Source organism: Sinocyclocheilus anshuiensis, unplaced genomic scaffold, assembly GCF_001515605.1.
Source record: "Sinocyclocheilus anshuiensis isolate Anshui unplaced genomic scaffold, SAMN03320099.WGS_v1.1 scaffold1317, whole genome shotgun sequence".
Taxonomy (NCBI): domain Eukaryota; kingdom Metazoa; phylum Chordata; class Actinopteri; order Cypriniformes; family Cyprinidae; genus Sinocyclocheilus; species Sinocyclocheilus anshuiensis.
In genome coordinates, this window is record NW_015551117.1 from 946864 (window position 1) to 964747 (window position 17884).

General features: G+C 36.8%; 1 protein-coding gene across 2 annotated transcripts in view; it reads left to right on the plus strand.

The window, feature by feature from the left end:
- The window catches only part of LOC107663041 (N-acetylgalactosamine-6-sulfatase-like), a 43324-nt gene that overhangs the window by 19096 nt on the left and 6344 nt on the right, over positions 1–17884 (plus strand). The window contains exons 10-13 of one of the 2 annotated variants that reach the window (XM_016453191.1): positions 1316–1452; positions 1880–1982; positions 8231–8352; positions 11529–11832. In XM_016453191.1, coding sequence (XP_016308677.1) covers positions 1316–1452; positions 1880–1982; positions 8231–8352; positions 11529–11538 — 372 coding nt within the window. In that variant the 3' untranslated portion in view covers positions 11539–11832. Of the gene's footprint in view, positions 1–1315; positions 1453–1879; positions 1983–8230; positions 8353–11528; positions 11833–17884 lie in introns of those variants that run through there. The other variant, XM_016453190.1, reaches the window with a different exon arrangement.

Here is a 17884-nt window from a genome sequence, read left to right on the forward strand (position 1 = left end):
ACAGCAAAAACAGTAAAATGTTGAAATATTTTTACTATTTAAAATTGCTTTCTATTTGAATAGATTTTAAAATGTAATTTTTTCCTGTGATCATGCATAGGTACATTTTCAGCATCATTACTCCAGTCTTCAGTGTCACATGATCCTTCAGAAATCATTCTAATATGCTGATTTGCTGATTATCAATATTTAAAACAGTTGAGTTTTAAATACTGATTTCAAACAGTTGAGTTGAGTACATGAAATAAAACGCTTTTGTAACATTATATACTATTCCATTCAGTATAATTTGTATTATTTTTTTTGGGAAAGAAATTATAGAAATTAATACTTTTATTTAGCAAGGATGCTTAAAATTGATCAAAAGTGATGATAAAGGCATTTATAATGTTACAAAAGATTGAAATATATCGTGATATCAATTTTGGCCATATCATCCAGCCCTAAGTAAACCTAACAATAACATAACATAATAAGTAATAATAAATAATAAACATAATAATATTTTTAGTACTATTTCAAGATAAACACTTACTGGACTGAAACAACTTAGGTTTACTTGATAATCCATATATTTTTTTTTCTTTATTTTTTTAGAAAAATCATATTAAATTGATGCATTAAATATGATGCATTAAGCTTTTGAGGAATATTTATTATTACATCTCTCAGTTATGATTGTATGCATTGCATTATATGTTTTGCTCCCAACAATAAAAAGTACAGAACTTTGTTCATAAAACAAAGCTTTTAAATTTAATCTTACAAAGACATATATAGAGATCTAGAGTGACAACTGATCTTTAGATGCCCTTTATTCAAAATAGCCTGGTATTGTATAGTTATAATGATATCATTGAGATACGTTCTCAGATTAAGCTATCAGAAATTCATCATATCTTTTGGCCATATAAATATCAGCAACTGCACCAAAATGCATATTTTTGCATTTTGCAAGTTTGGACCTCTGAAAAAAAAAACTCGATATTCTATATACAAGGTTAAGAGACAAATTAGTTAATTTTCAACCTGTTTTTATTGTTACAATGCCGGAAGTGTATGTAAATGAACAATATGTACTCTTTCTCCCTGCACCCAGATCTCCCAGTTTATAGAAAAAAAAAAATACTGTAACTCAGATGGTTTTCCATTAAATTCAAGCCAAAATTAAGCCTTAAAATAGTTAAGGGACATGTATGATATAGAAATGGAAAATTTACCAACTTGACCAAATCATTTGTTATCATTCAATAACAATTTATTATTCCTCCCAAACCAAGAGTTCTGTGTGTGATACTAGTGCTTTATTCCTCAGGTGAGTCATCAGTTGGCCAGTGTGATGGATCTCTTCAGCACAAGTCTTTCTGTGGCTGGTGTTCTTCCCCCTAATGACAGAGTCATTGATGGTCTCGATTTAAGTCCTGTCCTCTTTAACAACTCACTGCTCGACAGGTAACCACCTCAAAGCAAGTGTGACTTTCATTCACATTTGATTTTTATTATTGTGGGTGGGTTGGTGGTCAGTCGAGACTGATTCCTAAAATATCTCTTGCCAGAATGTCCTCTGTTGTTTAATGCCCTTACACTACAAATATGATGTGGCCATTACTGTCTCAGTCCAGCTCCAAAGATGATTTGACTGACCATTACTTTGCTGCTAGCATATAGTTTCTGTAGGTGTTCTTCTGGGTAAAAGAGTGATTTTGAGGGAAGTTAAGGTCTCCTGTTAAAGCCACTACCTGGAGGCTTTGAGAAAGGGACCATCCTTTTGCAAAAGGTGTTTTACTGAACACATTGTCAAAATGGGATGAGACATGGTGGGCAGTATTGGCAACTGGAATGACTTATCATCACAAGATTCCCATTTCATACCCAACAGACCCATCTTCTATTATCGTGGCAACCAGATGATGGCAGTGCGGATCGGGCAATACAAGGTGCACTATTGGACTTGGAGCAACTCATGGGAGGAATTCAACACGGTGAGTGATTGCAAATTTTCAGTTTCTATTTCAGTTTCAAAATTACCTTTTTTATGATAAAGATTTTGGTCATATTGACCACCTCTAAGTAGTTTAAACAGTCACATAGTGCTTTAATCCCCCAGTGAGCAAGCCAGAGTGGCAGGGAACGTAAAACTAGCCAAAGAAAAAACATCACTACTACTGTTGCTCATTGTTAGGGTTAAAGGTTAAGGATGCACCAATTTTGGCTAATACCAATAAGAACATTATTTTAATGTAATGGCCAATAACCAGTCAATTGTGTATATTTAAATTTGATACAAATTTGTCTAAATAAATTAAAAATGCCAAGAATAAAAACACTTAAAATCAATAACTTTTAAGTGCTAGAATTGAATTTAGGCATCACAACATTACAGTGTTCAATATGAAAAATGGATGTTTTCAGAATTGCTGAAGACTACATTTAACAGCATAATTAAATTATTGGTGTTTTTAAAAATGAATTGGCAATGAGCATTATATCATTGTAAAAGTAATATAAATATAGCAGAAGTAACCATGCACAGTTAAAGGGATAGTTCACCCCAAAATGAAATTTTTCATAAATTACTCATACTCACCCTGTATATGGTGTATGATTGTATGACACTTTTTCTTCTGTGAAACTTTTTTTTTTCTCTATACAATGGAAGTCAGTGGTAACATTCTTCCAAATATCTGCTTATATATTTCACAAAAGAAAGTCAGTCATACAGATTTGGAACGACATAAGGATGCATAAATGATGATATAATTTACATTTTTGGGTGGACTATCCTTTTAGATATCTAATGTATCATGTATCAACCAATACAGTAAATTACAAAATCTTTAATATTGCCCAAATATCAGATATTGTACAGATATATATCTATAAGGGATTTTTAAAACCTCATCTGGTGCTGTTTGTACTATAGATGTGAATGATGCCTTAAATAATTTGTCTGGCTTTTCAGTTGATTGATCAACATTTAAGCGGGCAAAAATATCCCATTGATTTACAATGAAATACTTTTTAACTTGCAACCACCTAAAACCTATCCAAAACACCCCAGCAACCACTCAAACACCTTAGCATCATGGTGGCAGCATTTGTACAACCATTCACATTTTCTTTGAAAAAATGTTATAATCTAGATATTGTTCCCCTGATTTCTTGCCTCTTGATGCAGTAATTGCATTCCAAAATGCACATTAGCACGTTAATGTTATCTGAAAAAAACAATGCCTTATCAAATAGACTTGAAGATCAGGCAGTAATGAATATTAATGGAGCTAATGGAGCGGGACCACTTCTGCAAACACGCTTCATCTATTAGCGTGCTATTCCAGCAGCATCCCTCATGCTGTGAGTTGCGTTCTGTCAAGCCCTCGGGGACACGTCTGTCTGTCTCTCATACCCACTACACACGCTCCGTTTCCCATTAAAATCACACAACACACAACCCCTGTCCGCCGTCAGCCTGGGCCACGGGCTTCTTCTCCGAACGCGAGGGTTTGTTTTATGCCCCATCGGTTGCTTAAATTGCTCTCTCCTGGATGGCCGCCGAATCAATAGCAGCCCCCTTTATCAGCTCATGTGAACTGGAGTGTAACTTCACAAATAATGGTGGCTGATTGCTTGTGAGCTGCCAATCGATTGTTTGAGCTCGCCTCTCACGCCGAGGACGGAGAGGGTTGGAAGCTGGAGTCTAGTCCTGATGGTTAATGTGTTTTCGGGAGGTTTCACCTGCTGCTGTAGAGTTACACACAAATTCAGATGCGTTTTTGGCACATCAATTTACCCAACATTTTTAAGCTCACAGCACTGAAATTGATTTGAATGATTGTGGGTGACATCAGAGATTAGGCGATCAACTTTTTGCACAGATTTAGGCAGTGATCCATACTGCACTACTCTAACAAGGCTTTTTCACCCTTTGGTTTGTTTCCTGTTAAACTCGGTTGAAATGATGGCTTAATAGTATAGGTCACTTGGGTGAATTCCTCTTGAAACCTGTGCGGATCAGCGAGGTGTGAAATGAGAAATTTCACAGTGTAAGTGCTTTGCATCCGATGATCCTCTGCGCCACACTTTTGAGCAACAATATGAAGATACCTGAGAATTCTTCTCTTAAATTACACCTTTCACCAGTTTCACTGTTCTTAACCGTTAGAAATCTGAGCTTTGATTGACGGCTGGGCTTTGGGAGGAACTGTTGTATTTTGACAGTCAAGGGTCATGGTTTTACATGGTTTGAAGTCACATTTATTTATATAGTACTTTATACAATGCAGATTTCAAATGCAGTTTCAAAGCTTCTCATTAATAAACAAGAAAATAATATTAAAGTTGAAAAATTAATCAGTTATGAAAGTAATTTAATTTCAGCAGTAAAACAGCTCAACAGAAGACAATCGTATCATTATTCAGCTCAATTCAATTCAGTGTTGTTTCATGTACTACATTGAGTACATGCAGTGTACTATGAATATTGTTGGCCCTTTAACAAACTGCTTTTCCTCTTTTATAAGTTGCTTTGGATAAAAGCATCTGCTAAATGCATAAATGCAAATTCAGTTCAATAACTGTGTCAATGTTGCAAAGTTCATCAATTATGAAACAAGTACAATTCAGCTGTAAGCAGCTCTAGAAGACAATAGTGTCATTATTCAGCTGAAGCCAGTTCAATATTGATTAAATTCAGTTTAATAACTGTGTCAGTGTTGCAAAGTTAGTGTTATTATCCAGCTCAATCCATTTCAAATTTTGTTCTCAAGCGATAGTGTCTGTACAGTTAAATTGATAATATTACTGAATATTAATTGTGTTTTTAACACCAACTGTGCAAGCCAAAGGTGACAGTGGAAAGTAATCGAAACTTCATCAGTTGACAGTAGTGGAAAAAGAAAAGGAAAAGAAAACTTGGGTGAAACCAGGCTTATAGGGATAGTTCAACTTTAGTTGTTCCTCATTGACTTGCATAGTGTTTTCTTTTTCTTTCCATACTATGGAAGTCAATGGGGACCAGCAACTGAACACTTGAAGTGTTGAACAAGAAACTTAAAGCAACATACCAGTGTTTCTTACAGGATTTTGTTTTTGTAACTGCACAGAAAGAACCCCCAAAACTAAAATTTGTGCCTCACAATGTGCTGAACGATAATCCATACTATTTGTTTTGTTTAATTTAAAACACCATTTATTACTCTGTTTATTACGTTTTGGGATATGTATTTTTAAGCACACATATGATTAACTAGTTATAATAAGACTGATTTTCGTTTTACTAACCTCACATATGTGCATTTTTAATATTGAATTGCAGTGCATTGCATAACATTTGCACTTCTTTCATCCTTACAAGACATACATAAATGTAATGTCAAATTACGTTACATTACATTACATTGCACTGTTTGTAGTGCCCAGTCAAGTACCCTAATCAAAAAATTCACAAAAACACTTGGCTAGTATGTTTAGGAAATATCACACAATCAAAAGTGTGACAGCATAATTGGTAGTAGAACAAATGTTGTTAATAACAGTTCAGTAAACAAGATGTTAATATTGATTGCCAGCACCAACAAAACAAATTCTAAAGAAGCCAAAGCATCACTTTTTGTGTGGGACAGAGTTTGTGAGTTGAACAATTTCATCCATTTCCATGATTCTTTACTCTTGAGATTTCTGTTTCCCATTTTATTTTCCTCATTGAATATCTGGTTTCACTTGGGAATTCACATTACGGAAGTTAAATTGGTTGTGAATGTCATTTCATGCTGACTTTAATCCAGAATATTTTTAAGAAAGTTTTTTTTGAGCATCAACAAATCCAAGTTATTTGATGTTCGTGCACATTTTTCACAGGTGATCCACTTGCCCGCCTAGGTGTTTCTTTCACCATGCTAACCTGCTCTCGTTTTTCAGCGGCACAGAGCCGCCCGCGCTGCATTATTAATAGAGAAACGCTGTTGCCTTTGCTCCTTGGGCGCAGGCTGAAGCACTCTCTCCAAACCTTGTGGGATTTGGACTGTTTCATGCCTGTAAGATTAGTGCACACAGACTGCTTCAAAAGACAGAGAGCAAGTTGCAGGCCAGATCATAGGGGACCGTGTGCTGCCATGAAGCATGTGTGTGTGTGTGTGTGCCACAGCTTGCTACCCAGTCCCTGGGTGACACAACACAGTCTTTTATGTATTCACAATTGCCTTATAAATGACCCCCCAAACATATGCTCTTGTGAAGAACACCAAAATATTAAAACAGTGCTCATTTGGAAGGAACATGTCTTAGTTCCCCCAGGGCACAACACACACAAAAAAAAGCCCTGCAGTCTTTCTGGCAGACAGGATTCACAATAGCCTCTAGCTACTGAAAACACACATACACATACCCCAACTCTTCTGTAATCTTATTTGTTGTGCTTGTTAAGGCTTTGATGAATTTAATGATGGTTTGTAGAAGTTTATAGCAACTAGTAGACTAATCAGTCAGTTCTGCCACTGGACTGTGTCTTCTTGTGGATCATGTGACTTCAGTTCTGCTTGTTCTGTATGAAGATAGCCACAGATCTATTGATAAATAATCATAAATTTAAATCGGGTGAGCAAATCACAAGAGCAAGTGTCTTTTTTTTCTCAGCACATCAGTCTATACAGTTATTTTCAGTGTAACCTCACTACATTTTACCTGAATAGATGAATGCAGATAATGAAAATGCATTTGCATTTACACTACATTTATTAAATGTGGTCAGAATTAATCACAGACCACCTCTAAAGGTGGTGGCAGAAAGTCCATTTCACACTTTCAGGTGCCTTTCAAAAGCAAATCAGGCACTGGTAAAAAAAAAGCTATGGTTTAGAAGGGTAATAATTTAGTGTCAAATCAGACATATTTCAGAAACATACTTGCGAACTCAGTTGATATGTCTTTCTGATGAAAGACAAAAATATTTCTGAAAGCCAAAATATTAAATGTCATGAATGAATATTTACTGAGGAATTCGCTAGTTTATTGAGGGGGTAAAAAATAAAATTTTCTTCTGAGATTTAATGCCAAATTAAAGGGGGGATTTGGTTTTTGACCACTGAAAATGGGTAAAATTCAACAATTTGGTCGCACTGAGGTCCCCATATCTCTGGGATTGAACCATATAGGGCTTTAAAAATTAAGATTACAAAAGAAAAGTAGTTTGAAAACCAGACTTTAAAAGGATAACAAGATATCTTGAACACTTCTTGAGTTACAGTCACACAAACTTTGGACAAATAATATTTTTGGCACTCAGACAGGTACAGTATGTGCTATGCAATTGTTTTGATAGAGGGAAACAAGATATGATTCTAGTTTCAGCATTATTTGTTCTTGAGACATTACTCTTTAAATGAAAAATGTATCAACATATAAAAAGTGACCCGTATTTAATTTTGGACCACTGAAAAGAGTTTACTCATGAATTTCTCATTCGCATTGAATTTCTGGAAATGAACCATGCAGGGCCTTAAAGATACCTGAAGAAAAGTTGGTTGAGAACCAAAATCTAAAAGGATATTAAAATATCTTTAATACTTCTTGAGTTACAGGCATGCAAACTTGAAGGGAAAAAAAATTGAACCGTCACCATTGGCCCATAATGCCATGATCCACCAATATATGTGTAAAAAAAAAACAACATTATGATTCTGCCATCTTTCTAAAGTAAGAAATCATAATTTGGCTTTAAATTTCAAGTGAAAATTTCATTTTGACTCTCTCTACAAAATAGTGGATTGCTTAGTAAATAAACAAAATCAACATTTTTAGCTGCAGACCTCTGGTTGAGTTGACACTGAATGATCCCTCAATGAAATTCATGCAATTTGTCAAATAGTTTCAAAATAGTTTATTTAATCAGAATGCACTCACTAACAACTTAATAGTTGTTAAAGGAGAAAATGTTTTTGCTCCCACAAGGTGTTGTTACATCTACCAGCAGGGACTAACTGGACCATGCTGCTAACCAGCCAAACATTGACCCATTCTCATATTAGTCGTAATTTGCATAACAACATACAGCATTCATTTACAAAACATTGACTCTATGAGTGTTTTGAATAGTCACCTACTAATGTTACTCATCTCATCCTCTTAAATGAATTTGGTCAGTTTCAGCTGTTTATTCGTCTCTAGTAAGTCGTGAGTTCAGTCAGGTGGTTGTTTAAGGAGGAAGATCAATGTTCTCACCTTGTTTTCCAAACAGGGTATAAACTTCTGTCCTGGTCAGGAGGTTCCTGGTGTTACCACACACACGCAAGAGGAACACACCATGCAACCACTCATCTTCCACCTGGGACAGGACCCTGGGGAGAGATACCCAATCAGGTAAGGGGTTAATAATTGGACACCAGATGTCAAGAACCACACTATTCAATATGAATTCAGTACCATAAACAATTCTGTTTTTATGTCAAATAGCCACTGTGAAGAAAAAAAAAATTATGCATCACAGTTCTTTCTCTAATGATTCGGAAAAAATTAATTTAACTTCAATTGTATTCATAATAAGCAATATAAAACATTACAGATACAGGTAAGTGCCATGTGGTATGCAAAAATGGTTAAATTACATTGAAATATTTTGGTATCGTGACTAACATGCAAATTGTTGCCCTCTTCTTGCTGTCAATTCCAAACCGAGAACCCTTGAGCAAATATCAAGCTTCCACATCCTTTGAAAAGGGCATGTTTTGCATGTTTTTTGCAAAAGATTTGTGCCTTTATGCCAGTATTGAAAAACTGAGAGGCAGTGAAGCATCGAGAACCGTTTAGTTATTGCATTGTTATTCCCTAAATTGAAAACAAATGGAATTCTTAGTTGCCTAGAGATGTTAATTCTCTTTCAAGTTCTTTCTAGCCCAGGTCTGCACTTGATTTTCTGTAGGAAATTAAATTAGCTTTCCACTTTATTATTCTAATCCTATTGTAGTGCACAGGTGTATTGATAGGGGCCGTATCCTCGCACCATAAACCTTATTGCTGGCGAATTGTATAAACAAGAACAAAACCACTGATTCCACTGAATCAGCCATCCGATTCAAACTGCAATGAAGCATTGAAACTACATGGACACGAAGCTAGAATGAGTCCACGGTCTGTGACATGTTCGTCCATCTCGGCTCTGCACAGCTCTGTGTACATCAGGAGGGACGAGGTTCTGGATATTTGGGGTCGATAGTGAGGCACAGCTGCTGATTGATCGTGCAGTCTGTAGAGGGTTTATCAAATGCGACTCTTTGTGAGCTGAAGATGACTATCTGTATTCATCGGCAGTTGACTAGAAGTTAAAATGGCAAGATAGAATAGTTATGATGGAAACACAAAAGACATAGGGAAAACACAGACTGATCAGATTTAAATGTATGTGAGGAATATCAAACTGATTGGTGGGTCGGCAATTGTTCAATGGCATTTCCAAGGCAAAGTTATTATAGTTAAGTAAACTGAAACAAAGATCTAAAACTAATTCCAAAAAATTACCTAGAAAAACTAAATAAAAGTTATTTTTTTTCCTTTTTCCCTTTGTTTTTAATACTTGGGTCTAGAGTTAATGGCGTGTCCAGATGGGTGGCATGGAGTGGACCGATCCACTCCTAAAATTTAATTGGCCACCTTAGGTAGTGATAACAGGGATAACAGTGACCGTTTGAGAACTACCGTTTAATGTCTGATTATTATTAAACGTTATTATAATGAACTTTACATGGAATTTTAAACTAATGTTAATTTATTTATAACATTCATAATAATTATAATTGAATTATAACCGAAGCTCAACAACCAATTTTTGTTATACAAACATTTATGGATACATAAATATATTGGCTCAGTATTGTTCCTGCTGAAACATTAAAGATGCCCCTGACAAGTAATTTACTGAAATAAAATAGAAATAAAAATAAAAACTAAAATATAACTGGAAAAAAAAAAAAATCTAAGCTAAATTAAACCCCATAAGTATAATAACCTTGATATGGAGTGTGTTTTGTTTTGTATGTTGTTTTTTTTTTTTTGTTCTTAAAGAGTCATGCAACTTTTATTCCTGAGGTTTTAACCCATTATTGTAAGGATTTTGGGGGATTTTTTAGTCAGTGTGTATTCTTAAACTGTAGTGTTTGTCGACATCAGCAGTGTCTCATTCATGAGACTACGCTTTATCCTATGAAATCTGCAGGCTTGTAATTATTCATGGCATTGTGTGACCTTTTCCTTTGAATTTTGAGTTTATAACACAAATGCCATCCATTCTTACTGTAAATGTGTTAGCAGACCTCTTATATCAAACTTTGTGAATCAAATCAGATTCAGTTTCAAAATTGTGAAAAAAGTATATTAATTTACAAATGATTTGTACATGCATAATGTATTGTGAGCTTACAAAAGCTAAAAATAAGCCCTGTAATTGTGTCTCCAATTGGGGAATTCAGACAAATTGTAATAATAATAGCAATAATATATTTATTATTATTATTTACTGATATTTATTGTAATTTCAGTATTGTAACCTATTTATTGTGTCTTTATTGTGTAAAGTATTGAGAACAGAGTTTTAATTTACAACATCAGCATGTTTTTTCTGTGCTGACATGACCTGCCTTTATTTTGATTTGTTGCTGTTTATTTCTTCAGTAAGATTAGCCTTTGCCCCCTCAAGCCATCTTTCCCACTCTCATTCTTTATCTTTCTGTCTTCATCTGTCCTCATCCTTCTCTCTGTCTCTGTCTTTTTCTCTCTGTCCAGTGCGCAAACCCACACGCACACATATCGCTGTCTCTGTCTTTGTCATTCACTGAATGTTTTGGGGGGCCTACTTTAAAGATCAGAGAGAGCTGCGAATCCATTGCTTTCAACAGAGATGCTGCATTGCAAGACACACAGAGGAAAGTCGCAAGGGTTTCTAAAAGTGATGCTTCACATGTGACAAAAAAATATATATTTTTTTACTTTTGCTGCATTGCACTCTGAGATGCTTCAGATTGGTGGGTCCAGCTTTCAGAAATCAAATTCACTCTTCTCCCTTGATTTCAAATTGACCCGGATTCAAATTTTTCCACACCTGCCAAACACGACTTACACATTACTCCTTCAGTGTATGTCGACAAGCACTGCAAAATTAAATATTTTCAAAATCAATTTGACGAACAACAAATCAACAAATCTGTCTTAAGGAAGCCCTGTGTAATTGGGTTGCTCTTGGGTTTGTGTTCAGACTGCATGACTCTCAAGCATTTGGAAAAAAATAACATTATATAACACAATAATTATAATAGAATAGAATAGAATAGAATACGTCAAAAATGTCATTTAGTTCACCTGTGTAATTGCTTCATATTAAATAGTAAACGTAATAGTAACCTTTGTAATGTGTGTGTGTGTGTGTGTGTGTGTGTGTATATATATATATATTCATCCAAAAAAAGAAAAGAAATCAATAGCTGTGTTGAGCGCTGGAAAGGAGAGAGCTGTTAGTTTGACCATCTTCATCCTCCTTATCTTTCCAGTTTACAGTGAATGTTTTCGAATAGGTCAGAACGGTCCAGATCCAAACACCAACCCCCCTCATTCTTCCATTCTTTCACTCGTTCCTCTTCCCCTGTGAATCCGTGTCAGGCTGCTGACCGTCTGCTCTTCTGTGCACCCAGCTGGAGCGGTCGGCGCTCATTAATCTCTGTCTACACCTAAAGAGCCACTTAAGATGATGTAGAGCCTGTCTATGCACATACCTCCAGTCCAGCGGCAGACTGACAGCACAGCCCCACGTCCCCACTGTCCCCAAACAAGCCTCACACTACACACTTAGTATACGCGAAGAAACGAGATAATCCAGTTAATTAAATTAAATGTATTTCATCTCATTTGATTATTTGATTTTTTAAAATTTTATTTGGAATTTGATAGATACAAAACCAAAAGACACAGTGAACTATTTTTAAAGGTAAACTACCTATTTTGTCCACCTCAAAAAAGTTTTACATTTAAAGAAAAAGTCATTTTGAATGTGCTTTTTCTGTGCTTTTGAAAAACACGTGCATCAGATGAAGACATATCAGTATCTTAGAAAAGCTGTTTTTCTCTACATCAGGTCTTCCATCATGTTGAGATCAAATGACTAGCTGTCTAAAAATCTAAACTCCTGAAAGCTGAAACAAAGAAAATATGAGAATTTATCATGTGTTTTTTATGCAGCTACATGTTGTGTAAGAATTCTCCATTTTATGGTTAGAATTGTCAGCTTTTATATTTATTTATACATTATCCAAGTGTTATTTGTCGAAGTTTGGTATATATTTTTAAATCATTTTAAAGCGTAATTTTTGCTGTAATGCTTAAAGCCATAAACTTTTAGACTCTGGATGTTTTGTAGTCTTACTCCTTTTTTTGTGTGTGGTTGTTCAGTATTATGGCTGATATGTAGATTTCAATCAACACAATTACAAAAAAAAATTTGCTCTTCATTAGGGCCTGTTCCTAATGCTTCTGTGGTCTGTCAATTTTGGGGAAAAAAAGGGCCTTCGTGACATCAGTCAAAAATAAAAGATTACAAAGGCATAAATTTAGAATAACATGCATCCATGAATCATGCAAATTAACATCCCAGAATGTGAATATAGTTCATTTGGATTTCACATTGATCTTAAATAAATTTTGCAGATTTTCCTGCACAATCAGCATATGAAATGGTGATTCCTTGGATGTTTAGCTATCAGTGGCAGCGCTGTCCTGCCTGGAAAGAAAACACTAACCAAGCTAACAGTCCAAGGAAATCATTCGGTCTACACAACCCTTGCCATGCTGACCCCCGTCTCATGTCCTGACCTGCCTAGCTGCCTTATCCCAGCCGAGAGCACTTAAGTCCCATCCTGCCTGGGGCTAATGTAGCAGGCAACTCGGGCCTCATCTGCTGCCGACAAGCACTTCAGCCCTCAATCAATAGTGCTCGTAGAACTGCTCAATTTCCACCGGGGGAATGGTGGGGGGGGGAGAGAAGCAGAGAGAAAAGGCAGAGGTATTTGATTGCCTCTTCAGCTCAATTCCCTTGTCTAGCTCCAACTGTGTGTGTGTGTGACTTATTTTATTCATTCATTCAGTTATACTTGTTGGTGTTTTTACCATGTGAATACCGATTCGCTCTTGTTTCATTGTGTTCTCCGCATGCAGCATTGGAGAATGCTGTTTTGTGCGTGCGAGTGTGTGAATCACTAATCAGTCTGGTGACACACCTGAGCAATGCCCCGGCCCCCCGGGTGTCATGCATTATAAATCAAAAGACTGTATTTGCATGCATTGTTATTATTAATCATGCATCTACAGTTGTAGAAAGGAAACCGAGGTTCAGAAAAATGCTAATGAGCCGTGCTGACTGTGAATTTTCTATTGTTTGTCTGGACTCTAGGCATAAATAAACATCTTATGGTTAATTATTGACTAAGGACCCAGGGGCATAATACACAGGACATACAGTGAAGGCGGCATACGTTTAGCAGATCGAGTGCCGAAGCGCCCTGCCCCTTGGTTCGCATCTTCGCATCTATCATGAATAGAAGAACAAATGTTTCCTGTGTGTGTGATCTGAAGCCCTTTGAATTGATCTAGCATTTTACCCAAGAGGAGATGGGAATTAAAGTATTTTATTTTTGACACGCACAACACTCCCATCAAAAGCTCAAGGTTTTATCACAAAATCACATTCACTCAGTCTCCAAAAAGTTTGCAATGATGACTACCAGGGTGTAGGGGAATATTTGAACGAGAATGTCATCATTGAAATTTTAATGCAGAAATTTAGGCAGTGTAGAAATACATTGAAAAATGTTTTGTTTCTTTCCCACACTCCCTCTAAACGTCTCTTCTGGGAGTATGTGAGTGTAGATTGCTTTACAAATGCGCAGTTATTGTATTTACGAAAATGTAGGGGACCCGGCATTTCAGTTTATATTTTTACAGTGAGATTTACTTCTGTTTCCGTAAGTATTAGCATTAAATTGCAACATTATACATAATCATAAAACCCATTAAACAGTATACTTAAAGGAATTGTATTTTATAAATAATATAGTATACTCGGGAATTGTATGTAAAATTAGACATTAGTACTAATACAGCAAATACTGATTTACATTTTTGTGTTGAAAACTAGCATGCGCAAGTGACATATGACCACACAAATGGGAATGTGCATAGATCTGTTTCATGCTTGAGAGCTGCCGAGTCATTTAGTCAAAGAAATGACTAGTAAATGAGTGTAAATGTCAGCATCATCATTTATGTCTAAATGATTGAAGTGTGTCAGGGAAAACATGAGCTCAATTTTGGAATCCAATAGATCTGCACGTTTATTTCAACCATTATTCCTGGTTGGTGGCTGCTGTAAATATTTGGTTGATGCAGCATTATGTTTCAACTAAGTTTAAAGGTGCAACAGTCAAATATTTAGAAATGTGTAAGTCGTAACTTAATTCTCAATTACACTACAACTAGGTTAAAGGGATAGTTCACCCAAAACTAAAAATTCTGTCATTAATTACTCACCCTCATTTCGTTCCAAACCCGTTAAGACCTTCGTTCATCTTCGGAACACAAATTAAGATATTTTTGATGGAATCCGAAAGCTTTCTGACCCTGCATAGACAGACACGATCAAGGTCCAGAAAAGTAGTAAGGACATCATTAAAATAGTCCATGTGACATTAGTGGTTCAACCTTCATTTTATGAAGCTATGAGAATACTTTTTGTACATAAAGAAAACAAAAATAACGACATTATTTAACAATTTCTTCTCTTCTGTGTCAGTATCCGCCACGTGTTCATGATAGTACCAAGACACTCTTGTGAACGTTCGTCGAAGACTGATCCTGATAAGACTGATAAGTATATAAATTCCAAACTTGAAATGATGTGAAATTGGCAGACCTACAATTTCAATAGAGTGCTGCAACAATGACACATTTTTTGTAGACAAACTCAGACTTTAGCATCGCCCCGATTCCCTTGACTAAAACCCAATAGGATTTTTCCATTGGCTTTTGGGTGACCAAACCAAAGTTTATGATGTTCATCATGATATTTATTTTTCAACTGAACAACTTTTGGAGCCTAAATACAATTGCCTGCCTTCGGTCGCATGACTTCAAAGTCACCACCATAGACCTTTAGTCAGGTTAGATGCCATATTGAATTGAATGTAAGTGAAAACGAAGCTGTGAGGGATAGACTTGCGATCTTGACAATAGGCGCTTTTCCTTTACAGATTTGTGCAAAACTTTGGCGATATTTTATAAATGTCGATAAAAAAGTAATGCGAAATGACGGCGTTTCCATTAACCAATGTTATGCGACTAAAACGTAAACTTTTGCCTCTCGCGATAAGTCATGGCAACGGATTTTGGTGGGATTTTGACGGATTTTGGCTATATTTATTCAAAGGAGGCATATGCGTGTATCTTTACAGAAGCAGCACAGAGAGCCACTTCAGAAACGTGCGTCGCGCGGCTGGATTCTGGAATAAACAAGCATTGTGGCCACAATCAGCTTCAGTGGCCGTATCAGAGCCACACTGCACCGCAGACGTGTGCAGTGTAAATTGTCTAAGCATTAATGGTAGGGAAGCCCCTTATCCTGGAGACCGGCCACGTATGAAGTGTTTCTTGGAGGTTATAGAACACTGAAGAATGATCATATGACTTTTTACATACGCCATGTGACCTGTAAATGCGAAAAAGCCGTTTCCATTGCAGTTTTGCGAATTATTCCTTTTTCGCATTGCCTGAAAAACCACCTCATGCTAGCGTAAAAACTTTTTTGCGATATATGGGAGTTTTTGCGAAATTGACGCGTTTCCATTAAGCGTATTTTCCATTCGCAATTTCAATTTGCGCAATTTGAAGGGTAATGGAAACGCACCTAGTGGCATGCTCTGTACAAAGGTTGGACCTCTCAACTTTCAATCTGTTTTATGGAGTTTTTGTCTACTGAATGTTTTTTTTTTTCAGGATGATGTTTTGTCAGCTGAACAATCTGTATGTTGTTAAACAGTGCAATCCATTGACCACGCTGTACTTCTATCCTCCACAACTTCGTTTTTAGTCCTGTCAAAAATTAAATGTACTACTAAGGTCTATCAAGCTTCAACAACAGGTTCAGGCTTTAAAAAACTTGTTTTTTTCCCTGAAAGCTTGAGTTAGAATAGTTTGCAGGAGTAACACAACAAGCCTGTGAAAGCAGACTAGTGAGTAGATAAGTTTATCTGTTTAGTGTGATGATGTTTAATTTCCCCAACAGCCCCTGCAGTCCCATTTCGCCACTTCTTAGTGACCACCTTTTTTGAGACAAGTAAATGCTTTAAAAATCACAAAGGGGTATGTATTTTATGCCTTAAGCTGCATTCTCACTAGCAGTGACTTTTGTTGCTGCATGTCGCCAGGGGCTGGCGATGAGGTTGCTAGTGGGCGTTCTCAATACTGGTTGCCTTGACAGCGAATCAGGTTTCTTGCCGCAAAATACAAACATTTTGGAGGCAAAAGACTAAATATAATCTAAATCTAAATTAAATCTGTACATACAAACAAAAGTGAATGAGAAACAGCGCCTACTTCTATTGCGTATGTTTATCTACGGCTGAGAGGAGAATGATAACATGAGCTCTACCGTCTTCTTTCCTATTGGCTGTCGCTCCTAAAAGTCGCTCTTCATTTGCATAAAGTTGAAGGATTCTGAACTTTGTCGCGTCACTGGACACGCCCCATCCGGTCGCCAATGGTCGCTGTCACTCGCTGTTGTTCGTGTCACCGAAAATCGCCAGCTCTCCATTGAAATGAATGGGATTGTGTCGCTTTGTTGTTGCGTGTCACTTGTAGTGTGAACGGGGCTTTAGAATAAAATGTGAAAATATCTTGCAATTTTGGAAACCACAGACCTTATTATCACCTTTTAACCAAAAACCCATTGACTTTTGGACAATGGAACTGAAAAAAATGCTAAATTATTTTCTGGTTTTGGCCTCTATGGTGGTTATATATTACAGTCAGTCATTGATCAGTCGTTGATGTTGGTCAACCACTTGATGAAACCTCTTAACTGCTGATGAAAAGTGTCTCAGAAGTGAAGTAATGTGTCTCTGTGTTTTGGGGAATGGGGTGAAGACTGTTGGTCCTGGCTGAGTGAGAGGGGGGAGCAGATGTTAACGTGCGGCTCATACCCGATTCTCACGGGGGAAGGTAGAAGTGTAGAGACCGGAGGTGTGAGTCGGACAGCGCCTAGTGTAATTACACTAATTGACACTTCACCCCACACGTACACACCCCCTCCCCGGGGGCCAATCAGAAGGCTGCCTTTGAGAGCAGGGGATAGGCCTGACACAGGTGCTGCCTGCCTTTGTATTACAGCTGTAATTGCAGTGGTGATATTTGTCTGTGTGTGTTTCTCGCACAGACACACATTCTCTGAAGCCCATTAAGCCTACAGGTCCTATTGAGAACAGCGTTCCTTTGAAACCATCAGGGTCCCTGTGCCCTACGGAGGGGTGCGGGATGCTGTCCAACACAAATAATGAGAGGACACATGACCGCTTCTCTGGAAATGGCAACCCTCAGGGACCTCTGCGTGTGTGTTTTATGGTGGGATTGCCTGTCTGTCACATATTTTTCCATGCATTATGTTGTAATAACCATGCATGAGTGAATAATTAATTAAAACTATTTTATATTCAGTGCTAAGATGAGGCTGTTAAGACGGTTCTTTATTGAAGAAGATGATGCAGATGATGTTACTCGAGAGCAAATATCAGCTATTGTTTTGAAGCAGAATCATAACTGACTGTAAAATGTGTTTTTAACTGTTTTTTTGGGGGGGGGGGGACAT